The sequence below is a fragment of the Citrus sinensis genome, chromosome 2 (genome assembly GCF_022201045.2).
Source record: "Citrus sinensis cultivar Valencia sweet orange chromosome 2, DVS_A1.0, whole genome shotgun sequence".
Lineage (NCBI taxonomy): Eukaryota > Viridiplantae > Streptophyta > Magnoliopsida > Sapindales > Rutaceae > Citrus > Citrus sinensis.
The window spans coordinates 7,750,053-7,766,255 of NC_068557.1; the positions used below are offsets into that span (position 1 = coordinate 7,750,053).

The 16,203-nt window shown below is 34.1% G+C and overlaps 1 protein-coding gene across 1 annotated transcript; it reads left to right on the top strand.

Moving 5' to 3' along the window:
• The first annotated feature begins 7,332 nt into the window (after window positions 1–7,332).
• LOC102619942 (auxin response factor 6-like) lies at window positions 7,333–16,120 on the top strand. Its single transcript, XM_006468906.4, has 14 exons — window positions 7,333–8,069; window positions 8,504–8,616; window positions 9,225–9,323; window positions 9,414–9,470; window positions 9,539–9,697; window positions 9,802–9,886; window positions 10,469–10,559; window positions 10,962–11,126; window positions 11,203–11,325; window positions 12,151–12,226; window positions 12,359–12,506; window positions 12,630–13,777; window positions 14,299–14,489; window positions 15,598–16,120. The coding sequence occupies exons 1-14, from the start codon at window positions 8,027–8,029 to the stop codon at window positions 15,791–15,793; spliced, it is 2,694 nt and encodes an 897-aa protein (XP_006468969.2). The 5' UTR covers window positions 7,333–8,026; the 3' UTR covers window positions 15,794–16,120.
• The last annotated feature ends 83 nt before the right edge of the window (window positions 16,121–16,203 follow it).

Consider the following 16,203-nt stretch of genomic DNA (forward strand, 5'->3'; position numbering starts at 1 on the left):
ATCATTGTAACATTAAGTTACTAACAAAGGAATACAATAACCAATAAGTAACAAAAAAATTTTAAAAAAGAATTACTATCAAAGCAAAAGTTGTAATCACACATGAAGAAGGCAATAGAAAATAAAATGCATTACAGACTATATACAATATTTAAATAATTGAGAAATTGCCTTTCAAACTAACCTAACCATGAATGCTAGAGCTCAAGAACAGCCAATTAGAGTCTTGCAACCTGTAAGAATTGAAATTTGAGACTCAATTGAGTGTTTGCTAATGAAAAAGAAAGTGGATATGGCATGTGGATAAAAGAAAGGAAATGGGTATATCTATAAATGGATTGTAGCCTTTTTTTTTTTTTTTTTGCAATTTGGGTTCTTATTCTAAATTCTTAATTGGTGGCAATTTAGGTTCTTTGGGCAGTAATTATTTTTTTAATTAGCAGCAATTAAGAAAATTTTATCTATTGGTCCATTAAGTTAAGTTGAAGTTTTCTTATTTTATTTGTTTTAATTACGAAAGTATTATGATAATTTTTTTTAAATGTCAAAAATTTAATATTTTAGTGATGTCATGTTAAAGGGTTTAGGTTGATAAGACGCGATTACTCCTTCAATAATTGTGTCATTGGTCGAATAAATGGGTTAAAAATTGAACTCTAAACAGACATGGAAAAAAATAAAGTTGACCCAGACCCGACCCATTTACTAATCATGTCAAATTTTACGACCTAAATCCATTTATTCGTATCGTGTTCATGTTAGGTATTCGGATCATCTTAAATTTTGTCAGTTTTATAAGAAAGTAATGAATGATCTATATCTAAATATTCATTGTGATTGTAACGATATAATTGTTATTGGTGGGGCAGAAAGTTGTATTGAAATCATACACGATCAAAAAAGAAACTCGTCATAAAGGTCATTGACCTTATTAAAAGAAGCAATTTAAGTTTGAAAAGCCAAAAGAATAGTTGAACAATGTTTCATCAAGTACAACTGTAGAGGTGATTCTTTTCTATCGAAGTAATTTAAATTAATTTAATAAATATTTTAAATGTGTTTTGCTTTTGAATGACTCATAAGTACACAATTCATTATCTTCTCATATGGTTATTACAATTCCAATACATGAGAGCAATATGGCTATAGTAAGTTTTTTTTATTGGACTACTATCATGTAAGTTTTTTATTCAAGTTAAACACAAGTTATAATTATCATGGAACTTACAAATCATGTTTTGTTTAGTTACCTGCATGCTCACACTAAGTACTTGAGATTAATATCATATGTCATTTTCATATAATTTTTACAATTAAAGGTGGGCAAATAACCCAACCTGATTCGATCTAAAAAATTTAGATTCAGATCGGATGTGGATGAATACTCCGCATTTCAACCTGAATATATGCACACACATTCAATGACAAGCCTAGCCTATAATCATTGTGCATACATATAGAGATCTAGCAGTCATCGTGCACACACAGATCCAACCGCTCGATTGATGCAACATTCTACTGAAGTGCAAAACCAAGCCACCATGACATGTTGATGAGGCCTGGTGCAATTTGCTCCACTGTAGCCACTGCTTCAATTTGCTTGACTTTGACCATGCCACCTTGAAGTCGATCGAACGCCATCTTCTTAGATTTAAGCCCAGTTGGCAGCCACACCAAGTTCCAACAGTGAAATTTTTATCTAATCCAAACTATGTTTGAATTAGATTACAAATTCATATATGTGTGAATTATTTTTTTTTCCGACTTGATGAATCTGAAACTCGATCAAGTTGGTTCGAACCTAAATTTGCCCACCCTACTAGCCAAATAAGTAGGGATCAATTTTCTATTTATTTACTTATACTTGCTGTTAGTGTTTTTTTTTCTTTTCATCCAAATATAATTTGAGTTTTTTTTTTCTTTTGTTGTAAAATAGCTAGCACAACAACCACTCTGACAACATGCCTCTTTTTTCCCTTGCTAAGTCTTAAATAAACTTATGAAGGAATTTATCATGTAAATTTCCAACAATTAGCATAACAAGATAATGAGGATGCCAATCAGAGGGAGATTACAACTAATGAACTAAGCACATGATAAAAGCCCATTGAAGCCAGCTAAATGAAAAACAAAATTAACTTATGTTTTGATGTATTATTTTGTTTTTGTTATCATTTGAATTCAAATTAATAATTCAGTTGTGGAATGTAATTCATTCACATCTATAAATGCAATTTATATTTATGCTGGCATATCATAATGAAGTCATTGTTTAGTCATTTGTATCTTTTGGGTTTATGGCTAAATGATATTAAATTGTAATCAAGATATTGTTGTTATTTTCAGTAATAATAATAGTCTAAACTACATGTATAATGCGCTGTTATTTTGTAATGGTTATAGTAGTCTAATGTATAAGTGTATTTTTACTGCTATTTTTCAGTAGTTATAATAGCTTAAATCATATAGGTTTTTAAACAATTAAACTCCCTTGAATGGTGGTAAACAACATAACATGTTCAATAAGATTGCTAAATATATTTACGTGCTGCTACATTCTTTCAGCATTAAAACCACACTTTCAATCTAATTTCAAAATCAATAAAAAAAAAAAAATCAGTTACTTATATTTCAAATAGTATTATATATATCTACAAATCTTTTCTTAGTACATAAGTACAAATTCAAACAACTTAAAAATAACACTTGAATAAAAAACATAGTACAACAATTGTTAGCCTAAAGGGCTACACATAATGTAATTTTGATGATAACAAACATGTGTCTTAAGTAAAAATAATAAATATTGTATTTCACATTTACACTAGTTTTTGAAGGATAATATTTATGTAAGTGAATCAAGTGAAATCAAGATTGAAGACACTAAACGGACAACGGCGAAATCAAGAATAAATTTTAGAGCTCAACGGATAAATTATTGCAACAAATTCTTGTAAAGCCGGTATGATTTAATTGATGCATGATTTAGCATTTGAGAAGCTCAAGAGATTAATTTAATTAAATACTTTTCATAAACTAAAATGTTTTATTTTTATAAAGTAAAGTATTTTGTGGATTTGAGTAAATTGGACTTAAATACTAAGATTTGAAATCTTTGATTTTAATAAGTATTAAATTTCGGAGTTGGATGTTTTTACAAACATTTGAAATGTTTTGGGCCATACTATAATTTATGAATATTTTAGACTTAAGTGAAAGGTTTTGAGAACTTTGAAAAATATGGGTATTATGTTGAAAAAGGACCTTTGTACGAAACAATAAAATCTTTGGGGCCATATCATAATTTCAAAAAGTTTGGAAAAGACAACTATTCTTATGAAGTTCTGAAATTGGACCTATTTGTAAAGTTTTCTGATGTTTTGGGCCAAAGTGTAATTTAAGTGAACAGTATTACTGTAGCAAAATTCAAAAATAACGGTAATATCACTGTTCCTGAGCGGCGAGCCGGATAAACAAGTGGCTAGCCGCTTGGGCGCTGGAATTTGCCTATAACGGCTAGTTTTCGGGCTTTCACTATAAAAACTCAACTCAAACTTCATTTTAAGTATCAATACAAGGAAAAACAAGATCATATAACATATATTGAACTTCCATTTCGTAAATCATCATTTGTTGAATCATCATTGAGTTATAATTTGTTATTCACTCTTAAAGAGAGTTTTATTGTTGTGAATTTCATTTCTCACCAAATTGTGAGTGTACAAGTGTGGGAAATACTTGAGGTGAAGAGATTGAGGATATAATCTCTTGTTGTAAACGTTCATTGACACCTTGGAAGTCAATTGTAAACATTGGAAGCCTTGGGAGGCTTGGATAGTGAAATCCTCAAGATGGGTGAGCTTGGAGGCGTGGACGTAGGCGGGGATAGCCGAACCACGTAAAAATCCTTGTGTTCGTTTTTCTCTTCCCTTACTCTTTTAATATTGTGCTTGATTGAATTTATTGATTTGATTTGATTAAGGCAATAGATTAAATTGTTGTGCAAATTGTATTGTATTAAAATCTCAATTCACCCCCCCTCTTGGGTTGCATAACTTGTATTTCAACAATCACAAGTACTTTAATAAAATCATATCCTAGGGTATGTCGCATTCGTAGTTCGTCTTCAAACAATCACCTTTTTATTTTTACATTCTTGCATTTGTTCAAGTTCTTTAGGAGACAATTGAAATGTAATGGACAAACATTTGACCTCCAATCTTAACTTCCTAATCTCTTCTCCTAAGAAGTCAATTTTCTCTTTACTAAGTTTAAAGTCTTTTGCCTATTGAAAGTTCTTACATCCATTACAAAGCCACAATTTGTTATTTGGATTCTTTGTCGTACATGACGTTAGTATCTCCATCCAATTACTACATCTATTATATATTTGTAATGAGTTTCAAATTTCACTTGTACCAGAAGACACTATGATTAATTGACTACCAAGACTGCCAAACATAAAATTCTCACCAATTAAGTAATCATACACATTTCTATGAAAAATTAAAACTCAATACAAATGTAAAATTAGTACCTTGTTCTAATATCAGTTACCATTTGATCAACACAAAATTTATATATAGAAAGAAATCCGTAATAAAATTTCATAAACAACTTAAATCACAATATTTGTTGTGATTTATTTAATATCCTAAATAAATTTATATATAAAAACATGTCTATCTAAAAATTTTCACATATAGCTTACATCTTAATATTCGAAACATATTTATACGCACACAAAAAAGTAAGACCCATCATAAAAGTAAGCAAATAGCTTACAATTTGATTTGATATTCTAAACACACACACAAAATTCATTATAAAATTTCACAAACAATTTGAAATGCAATGATTAACTTAAGCAAAATAAGTTAGGGAAACAAACTTACATGTGCGGGTCAAGAAATCTTGGATAACAACAACGGTGGCGATGGTTGATTTCAAGGTGTTGTTTTGTGAGTGGTTGTGGCTACTGCGTGATGGTTGTGGGTAGTGGCGATGGGGGTGGTTGTGCTATCATCTATTGTACGATTCTAGGAAAATATGGTTGTGACGAGTAGTGCTATTGTGGTTGGAGTTGTTAGCTGCAACTTTGTGGGTGGCTATTGCTATCATGTGATGGTTGTGGGTGGTGGTAGTGGCGGTGATTGTTGGTGGTGGTTGCTTCGATGGCTATAGTGTGATCGATTCAAGAGAGTGTGGGGTGGAGAATAGTGCTCTAATTGTGGTTGTCATTCACGATATAAAATATAATAAATGAGAAATCTTTTTCCCCCCTTAATTTGTTGAGTGCATTTTAAATTGTTAGGGTTTGACTTGGTTCAAATAACATTTTTAAAATCTTTATTGTGAATATATTTATTTAGGAAAATGTGAGTGCTATTTTCCTTAGACAAAATTACAAGTATTAAAAGGCAAATCTCATATCAAGATCATTAGGTTTTAGTAACATAATTTCGTCATTATAATTAAATTAATGCTATAGATTATTTAATTGAAAAGAAATGAGCATTGTTTGCTCGAAGAAATCTATAAACTAAATTAGGAAGTTTATTCATATTGCAAATAATTGGAATTGAACCCCTTTCATGTTTGGAGAGGTGAGGAATTTCATAAGTTGGTTGTTTTTATATAATATCTATATTTTAGTTGATGTACGCAAGTGATCTCTTGTTCAATTTATTGTATAAGTACCACTAATTTGAATAATATAAAAAGATAAAAATAATAATAATCTACTACTATATTATCAATTATCACAAGTTATGAAGATGAATAATGATGCTAATTAGTAAGTTTTATTTGGGTAAGGATGAAAATAATTAAGTAGGTAGGATTATTTTTGGAGAATATCTTTTATTGATGTCATTTGGATTTTATTATTTTAAGTAAAAAGAAAAAAATGACTTATTAACTTAACTACTCAATGATTGGAAGAGACTTATAATCACTTAACTGATTGAAATTTAGCCAATTAAGTGATTAAGTTAAAAAATAAAAGCCCTCAAGTTGCATTTAAAGCCTAATGTTTATTCAATAAAGAAAGTGATGAATATTATTATTTTTGTAACTTGTAAGTTGTATTTAAGAGTTTATTGATTTCTCAAATAACTAACATTTATTTTGGAGGTTTAAGTTTTCTCGAATTAACCTATTTCTTTGTATTTCCTTTTATTTTGTTCAATTTATTGATACAAACATTTGTCTGTGTAACAATCTTTCACTTGAAAAATAAATTTTTGTATCACGAATTTTGGATCACATATCTCAAGAAAATTGTAAATATATTATACAATATTACTTTAGTTAAATGTATATCTTATACTAATCTAATGATAAAAATTAATGTTGATCACTGTCACATCACTACACCATCACTAGTAATATTTCACTAAATTAAAAAAAAAAGCGAGAAATAAGGTTTTAAAATTATAAAAATTAAAGAGTGTGTGACACATGATGAAGAGGGTACCTAGCAAAACCTCATGACATGTTTTGCACCTTCCATTGGACTAGATAGTGATTATTATACTATATAAAGTATATTTTAAATTCATTATTTGACACATATGATATGTATACATATGACGTAGTAATAGGGACTGAAAATTAAATTAGATTTTGTTCACCTCTGCATAAAATGAAATAAAATAAAATAAACTTTAATATGGTCATTAAATTCACTTTTTTATTCATAAATTTAAATATCGTGCTGCAAATGATCTTTTATTAATTAAAAAAGATAATAGTTTACCAACTGTAGTTACTGTCCACGTGTATTTAATCTAATCCTAATAGAGGATACATCCCATACATTAAAGTGGAATAGAATTTATTTAATCTTATACACTCCACCACGGCACACCAAATGCATCCCCAATAATTTATGAGGCACGTCAGCGGTCAACAAGATTAGGACATGAAAAGGAAAAGAAAATATCTTATGAACAAGATTTGCCATCCAGACACAAAAAATCCATAGCCATTGGCAACGAAGGAGAAGTAAACTTTTTTTTCTTTTTTTTAATATATACTTATTTATTTATATTTTGAAAAAAAAAAGAAAAGAAACATACCATGATTCAGGCTATATTCGTAGGACCCACAAAGATCTAAAATATCTGTACTCGGAGATCTACGGTGCACCAGAGAGTACTAGATTCTACAATCCCACGCAGGCAAAGCAGCAGCCACCCACATCCACACGCTGCGTTTTACCCCCACGTACATACCTGACGCATCACTTGATTTATTTATTATAAAAAAAATCTCTAAAAAAATCACTTAAATAAATAATCCAAACAGTGTCTTTTAATTGATGATTGATCGCTGAAGCCTGAAGACCTGAAGTCGTAGTGCTGCTACTGCTGGTAGAAAGTAGAAACCAGACCCGAAAAAGGGGAAAAAAAAGAAAAAAATAAAATAAAATAAAAGCGCTTTCAAAAGCAACACTCACCCGTCTTTCTCTCTCTACAGCTTTCAGCTTCCCTCATAAAAATAATTTTTGTTTAAAAAAAAACCATAAAAGTCATTTTCTGCTCAGTAAGCAAGCAAGCAAGCTTCCAACTGGATACTGTGTCTATACGTTGGTTCAACTTCTTCAAGCTAGAGTTCTTAGCTTTTTCTTTTGCCTAGCTGAAATTTTGAGATCTGGTGGGGAATTAGGGTTTCAGTTCAAAATTTGGGGATTTGAGCTGATTATTGGAGCTAGGGTTTAGCTTCGAGTGAGTTGCAAAATGCGGTAATTTGTGGAGGGTTTTGGTGTAAGGGAAGATCTGAGGCTTTATGAGGCTGAAGAGGGTAGTGGCTTGTAGTGGCACTGGTTTTGGATGATTAGAATTTAATTTGTATACATATATTTTTGTGGGTATTTGGGGGGGCGGGCGGGTGGGTTTTGGTGAATGTCGTCAAATAGAGAAGGTGTGCGGTGATTAGAGGGTTAGCTTTTTTGGGTGGGAATTGTGGTGGGGCGTGGTGATTTTGGTTGGTTAAAAGACTTGGTTTTATTTGAGTTTGAAGAATGAGACTCGCTACGTCGGGGTTTAATCAGCAGACTCAGGAAGGTTAGAGCTTCGTTTCTCATTTGGTTTGGTTTGGTTTCTTTGTTGTTGTAAATTTCTCATGTTCTGAGTATTTGGTTAGATGTGCGTTTGCAAGGTATGGTTATGTTTAAAGGTGATTTAGCTCACATTTTATCTATGCACCTGACATTGCTTGTGATTTGAGGGACTGGTTTTATTGTTTATATAGTTTGAAGACTGTATCCTTACTTTTTTATTATCAGCTTCAACGCATGTGTGCATGTTAGGGTCTTGGTTGAAACAGACAAATTAAGCTTGGGGTGGTTGAATTTCTAAGCATTTTATGAACTCCATACATAGTAATCCTGTATTACTGGGCATACCTTATAAGCTTGATCAAATTGTTTTAAATTTTGTGCTTTTTTTTTCTTTGGTTATGATGCTAGATAACACAAAGTGTCGGGAAAATTTTGCAGGGGAGAAGAAATGTTTGAATTCTGAGCTTTGGCATGCATGTGCTGGTCCTCTTGTATCTTTACCTCCTGTTGGAAGCCGTGTTGTCTACTTTCCCCAGGGTCATAGCGAACAGGTAATTATCGGTATATTACTATGTCTATATGATGGTAAATGATTGAAACATGAATCGTCCTAGGGCATAGAATTACCATGTGGAAAGTTTGATAATTGTAGTTTGAGGATATATTACTTTGATGCTGCCGGTCATCACTTACAGTTTCTACAGAAATGTTTTATGCCTTAAATTGTATTGTCACGCTTACAGCATTGCTTTAGTCATTTTGCTATTTCCTGCTTCTACAAATGGTTTGCTTGTTTAAGAGAGGATTATTTTATTGTAGTTGTCTGCTTTCTTTCACCTGTAACCAGATGCTTTGAAGTGTAATTGTTATTATATGCTCATTACATTTTTCCCTATTGTTTAAAGAAATGCTTGTGGTACCGTATCCTCAAAAGTTGCTTGCTTCTTGAGCTTTTATATACTGTAGCCGAGTGGGGTATGCATTTGTTGCCTTATCAATTACAAGTACAGTTATAGAATGAAATAATGGAGTCCATAGATGGTTTCTTGTATGCTGAAACCTCTAATGTGCTAGTACCTCTTGGGATTGCCCCATCGCTCATGGACATATAATTTCCTTGTTCTGTTAGTGGCTTGATCGTTTTTGATTGTCTGTGCAGGTTGCTGCTTCAACAAACAAGGAAGTAGATGCTCATATTCCTAATTATCCTAACTTACCTCCGCAACTCATCTGTCAGCTTCACAATCTCACCATGCATGTAAGTGTTGGTCCTTTCCTTTCGTATTACATTTGCTTCACATCGTTTTCATGTGCTAGTTGTTAAAAGTTCTTAATCTTACATTTGCAGGCAGATGTGGAGACAGATGAAGTATATGCTCAGATGACCTTGCAACCACTGAGTCCGGTACTTCATTTGAATTATGAATTTTTTGGTATTTTAACGAACTCTCTGATGTGAAATTTTTATTGTAGCAAGAGCAAAAGGATGTATACCTACTTCCAGCAGAATTGGGTGCTCCCAACAAACAGCCAACCAACTACTTTTGTAAAACATTGACAGCAAGTGATACCAGCACTCATGGGGGATTCTCTGTTCCTCGCCGCGCAGCTGAAAAAGTGTTTCCACCCCTTGTCAGTGACATCTAACGATTCACCAGTTTCTTATTCTAGTGATGTTTTATGTGTTGTGAATATAATTTGTTTGATTCAATTTTTTATTTCTATTTCTGTTCCAGGACTACTCACAAACACCTCCAGCTCAAGAACTGATTGCGAGGGATCTTCATGATAATGAATGGAAATTCAGACATATATTTCGAGGTAAAATTTTTCCTGATAAATTGTTGTTCATCTGAACCTCTATCTAATTGAAGGCCAACTAGGTTTGAGTTTGTTCATCTGAATGTGAATGTTAGCTCGTTATAATGGAAATGAGAGGTATTAAAATAATTAAGTTAGAAGACAAGATATTTAGTGATTTTAGCTCACTGACGAGGACTGATTTTCCAAATCTCTATTGCAATGAACTCACATCACGCTTTAGCGACACTTTGTGATCAATCTCTAATGCAATGAATTCATGTTGCTATGAATTGAATGTGCTTTTCTTCTAGAGCAAGAATGCCTTTGTTTCTTGTGTCTGTTTTCTGCATCATGATTGAAAGGAAGGAATTGTGTTTTTATTTTCGAAATTGAGTCTAACATACCTATATATCTGTGTATATGACTGCTCCAAGATAAAAAGTGTTGAATGGATTTACAAGTAACTACTGACTTAGTTGACAACAATGATGATTTTGTGAGAAGTGCAAAATCTTTTCCCAACTATTTTTAGAAGAAACTGACATTCAATTTCTTAAGGAAGAGCTACAACATTAAACTAGTATCTGATTGCACGTGCAGGCCAGCCCAAGAGGCATCTTCTTACAACTGGATGGAGTGTTTTTGTTAGTGCCAAAAGACTTGTTGCCGGTGATTCTGTCCTGTTTATCTGGTTAGAATATTTCCTATACCACTTACAGATCTTTTTGTTTCCAATATTGTGCTGGAATATTTCCATATGGATGGTTAGTTGGCATGGCAATCAAAATGCTCGCTCCTGCTGATGGGAGCTCGAGACAACCTGATGAATTGATCCTAATTATTAAATCTTTATTGTGGATGACCAGCAAAAAGATTTTATAGAAGTTTAAATTAGAAGCTTTCTGGTTTTTAACTTTAATCTTACACTTACTGTCATACCAAAAAATCTTTTTGTCTGCATACATGCCAAGTAGATTCATGCCTGCATTTGCACTTCATGTGTGATGCAGTGGATGGGGCGATGTTCTTCTGTTTGGTGCATGCTGACGTTGATCAGCTAATTGTCTTTTCATTATATGTTCTCTTCTGTTAGGAATGAAAAAAATCAATTGCTCTTGGGTATCCGACGAGCGACTCGTCCACAGACTGTCATGCCCTCATCGGTTCTATCAAGTGATAGCATGCACATTGGTCTTCTCGCTGCAGCTGCCCATGCTGCTGCCACAAATAGCCGTTTCACTATATTTTATAATCCAAGGTGAAGTTTCTTAGCACGGAGACAGTTTGAACACATTCAGTGGCAATCCTAGTTATTCAAATTACCTTGATTGCAGGGCAAGTCCTTCAGAATTTGTCATTCCTTTGGCTAAGTATGTTAAAGCAGTCTACCATACTCGAGTTTCTGTGGGCATGCGATTTAGGATGCTTTTTGAGACAGAAGAGTCAAGTGTCCGGCGGTAGGTCACACTTTTTATAAGTTACTTATATTTTATGGTTGAAAGAAATAAATATAAAATGAAAAATTAGTTTTTCGAATCCTGGTATCTCCCTAAAGAAGCAAATAAACAGAATTAAAGTCATATTCTTATTGGCTTTTTACATATAGCAGATGTAACTGGTGTGAGTTTTTAATTTGTAATTAGAGTAAATCAGGACTGAAAATGTTTACATAGATGGGGAAAAAAGAATGCAAGGAATAAAAGTCATACCTTAAATTCCTTAGGATGAGGATCCATATGCATGACATGTTGGATTACAAGTGAATCAGACAAACCTAATGAGAGTTTGATAGTTATTGAATTTTCCCAACCATGCTTCTTTAGACTTGAAAGTATTACAGAAATTATTTGTGTTATGCTGCTAAACCTGCAAGGAGTTGGATGAGTGGTCATGGATAATTATCATAATTAGAAAAGAGATGAGATGGCTGACCCGAAATTAAGATTCAAGGGACTACATGCATTCTAGCAAAACTTAAAAATACCAGATTGAATCTTCCTCTGATGCTGGAGTTGTACAGTGTGACTTGCTCTTCCACTTCTTCTTTCATCCTACCCCTTTTTGTTATTATCTTTTTCCTCTTCTCAAGTATCTTTTAGTTTCATGTTCTGAAAAATAATTATCTTTTAGTTTGAAATTGTACAAGTACTTGCATGCTTATATGGTAGTTAAATGTGCTCTTGTTGTTTGAATTTATGTGTTATAGCTTATTGTTGTCTTTTCCTATTTCCATTCTTGTAAATTGTATATAATTTTGCCCACTGGTGTATGTTAATGTGCAGATACATGGGTACGATTACAGGCATTAGTGATCTGGACCCTGTTCGCTGGCCGAATTCACATTGGCGCTCTGTTAAGGTGTGTATGGATCATATATTTGTTTGAATATTCAACTTTCTCACTCTACTGTCATAGATGTTATTGAGTTATATCTTATATGCTAGATCTGCCACTCCATGTAATGCAAAATTTATTTTTCCACTTATGCAGGTTGGCTGGGATGAATCCACTGCAGGGGAGAGGCAGCCAAGAGTGTCGTTGTGGGAGATTGAACCTTTGACTACGTTCCCTATGTATTCATCCCCCTTCCCTCTGAGACTTAAGCGACCATGGCCATCTGGATTACCCTCCTTCCATGGTATGTTTAGATTTTTGCTTTTCATGCTGGTGACATGCATAATATCTCTATTACTTTAATTGGAAAATGAAATTCACATTCTGGTAACTCTTCTCCTAAACTTTGTTAATTTGTTTTACAAAGGTATGAAAGATGGTGATATGAGCATCAATTCTCCATTAATGTGGCTTCAAGGAGGTGTTGGAGATCAGGGAATCCAATCTCTGAACTTCCAGGGATACGGTGTTACTCCCTGGATGCAGCCGAGGCTGGATGCTTCTATTCCAGGTCTACAACCAGATGTATACCAGGCCATGGCAGCTGCTGCACTTCAGGAAATGAGAACAGTGGATTCTTCGAAACTAGCATCTCAATCTCTTCTCCAGTTTCAGCAATCTCAAAATGTATCCAATGGGACTGCTTCTATGATTCCAAGGCAGATGCTCCAGCAGTCCCAAGCTCAAAATGCCTTGTTACAGAGTTTCCAAGAAAATCATGCCTCTGCACAGGCTCAGCTTCTGCAACAGCAATTACAGCGTCAACACTCTTATAATGAGCAAAGGCAACAACAGCAGCAAGTTCAACAATCCCAGCAATTGCACCAGTTGTCAGTCCAGCCACAGATCTCAAATGTCATCTCTACTCTTCCACATCTTGCATCATCCAGCCAGTCCCAGCCTCCAACTCTTCAGACTGTTGCTTCGCAGTGCCAGCAGTCAAACTTTTCTGATTCTCTTGGGAACCCAATAGCCTCATCTGATGTTTCTAGTATGCACACTATCTTAGGATCATTATCTCAGGCTGGAGCATCCCACTTGCTTAACTCAAATGCATCCAACCCTATCATTTCTTCTTCTGCGATGCTAACCAAACAAGTGACTGTTGATAATCATGTTCCTTCCGCAGTTTCTCAGTGCATACTGCCCCAGGTGGAACAGTTAGGGGCACAACAGTCCAATGTCTCTGAACTTACTAGTTTACTGCCTCCATTTCCTGGGAGGGAGTACTCCTCTTACCATGGCTCAGGTGATCCACAAAACAATCTTTTATTTGGTGTTTCCATTGACTCATCTCTTATGGGTCAGAATGGGCTGCCAAACCTGAAAAATATTAGCAGTGAAAATGAGTCCTTATCTCTGCCATATGCTGCTTCTAATTTCACAAACAATGTGGGAACTGATTTTCCACTGAATTCCGACATGACAACCTCAAGTTGTGTGGATGAATCGGGTTTCTTGCAGTCTTCTGAAAATGTGGACCAAGTGAATCCACCAACCAGAACCTTTGTGAAGGTAAACAAATTGGCTTATCTTTTGCAAGCATACCAGAAGTTCTAGGATTTTTCTGTTTTTTAACAAATGGTGTGTCCAATGGCAAAAACATTTTCGCAGTTTTCAGAAAAACCTGAATGGATTATACTCATGAACTTTGTTCTATTACTTCTGCTGCCTGCTGTTTCATAGAAATCTTGATTATGCCTGCCGTTACTAATTGAGTCCATGATTGGCAGCGTATTGGACTTATGATGTGTTTAATGTTAATAGGATCCCTTGCTTCTAGAATGCATATTGCTTGGAGGACGCCACCTCCAGCTTGTTAAATCCTTGTTGTTTAAGACCTGCTGAGTACCTAGCAATATGTTTTGATTTTTTCCTTTTCAGACAAGTTTTGTTCTGTCATGATTTGATGTATTACTGCTAAATGAATGATTGTTTTAACTTCTACTTGTCTTCTGCTGTGATTTTTGGGTGTGACTTATGTATTATGGCCTTTCATCTTGTAATTATTGATTCATATACTTTAAATTTGACAGGTTCATAAGTCAGGGTCCTTTGGGAGATCACTGGATATTTCCAAATTCAGCAGCTATGATGAGCTGCGTGGTGAGCTCGCTCGCATGTTTGGCCTTGAAGGCCAACTAGAGGACCCTCAGAGATCAGGCTGGCAGCTTGTATTTGTTGACCGGGAGAATGATGTTCTTCTCCTTGGTGATGACCCTTGGCAGTAAGTCAAAATTTTCTCCCAGTGTATTCTTTTATCTAGTTTCTTAATTGTGCAGCCTACTCGTACTGTTTCTTAATTGTTGCTTAAAAAATGGTTGCCCCTGATAAGCATGGGGTATAAGTGGATTATAGAATCTGCTGTGATAGTGGATCTGACCTTGGTCATTTCATTGTGCTACACAAACCTCAGTATGCATTTTAGTTAGTCTAATTGGCAAATAAATTTAACTCTGAATAGGTTATTTCATTTTCCCTCTTTTGTAACTGGCTAAAGAATGTTCTTATATGACGTCATGAGAGTAAAAAATGAATGGAATTTGTTATGTTCCATGTTTGATGGCGGCCCAAGATTTTGGAGATGCAACCAGCATAACTTAAATCAAGGTAGGATTTGTTAAGATATGTGAAAAGGATGCCACCTTTTCAAACTAATTGACACAAATGAGAATTAAAGATGAATTGCAATGAATGAAATTAGATGTCGCAGTATTGATAAGGGTGTGCTGAAATTGGCACAACAAAATATCAATGTTTCAATGTAAAGAGTTCATAGGAATTTTCATATTTGATATTTGGTGTTAAACTGATGAGAAAAACTGCTCAATGACTTAAAGAGGTTTATATCCATTTTAGGAACAAAGAATTTCTGCAATTCGTAAAAGTTAAATCCCATCTATTCCAACTCATTACAGTCACATGAAGGTAACATGCCACTTTTATGCGATGAAATAATAATAAACTCTGGTAAGTGGACTGATTGGCCTTTTTGTCAATTAGTTTATTTGTAACTAAAAGCTCTTGTGCTACTCATGCCACTTTTGAGGATTAGATGCTGATGTTGGTAGATTACATACTTCTATTTTCTTGAATCTGGATGCATGTTTTATTATGAGTGAAATTTTGTGTTTTCAGTTTGCTAGTTGCATAATCCACACTTTTGAGGTCTTGAAACTGTTGTGAACATAGGAATCTCCTATGTTTATGTATTATGGTATACTTGGAGGTTGAGTTTGCATATGACAAGATTTCAATTCTTCTTTGGTTTTACTGTGATCTATTATTATCTAGTTTGAATTACGAGTCCTCTTCCTTAATTATCCTCTCTCCAGGGAGTTTGTAAACAATGTGGGGTATATTAAGATACTATCTCCGCTGGAAGTGCAACAAATGGGCAAAGGTCTCAGTCCTGTGACATCTGGCCCAGGCCAAAGGCTCTCCAACAACAATTTTGATGACTATGTAAGCAGGCAGGAACTGAGAAGTTCCAGCAATGGCGTTGCATCTATGGGGTCTATCAACTACTGAAGCCAAATTCTCTTCTGAAATTTGTAAATTCAAAATGAGAATTGGCTTATCCCACGTCTTTTTAACTGTTGTACCGGACTGTATCTTAAGCAAGGATTTTATTATTCTTATTTACCATGTTGTAATTGTTGAGATGTAGTTTTTTGTTAAGTTCCTTTTGGACCTTGGCATATCTCTGTATATTATTGTAGGAGACTTATCTGGGTACCATTATCCTACTTAGAACACATCCATGCGGATGATGACACTCACCAGTAGCACTTTGTATGCTATTTTGAATTGTAATGTAATTTATGAGATGATCTTAAAGAGTATTATGATGTTAAACTCGCTCCAACTTTTTAGGGATTAGTTATCAATTTTGAAGATAGTCTGGTTATCTATATATGAAGGTAGACTTACTGCTGATG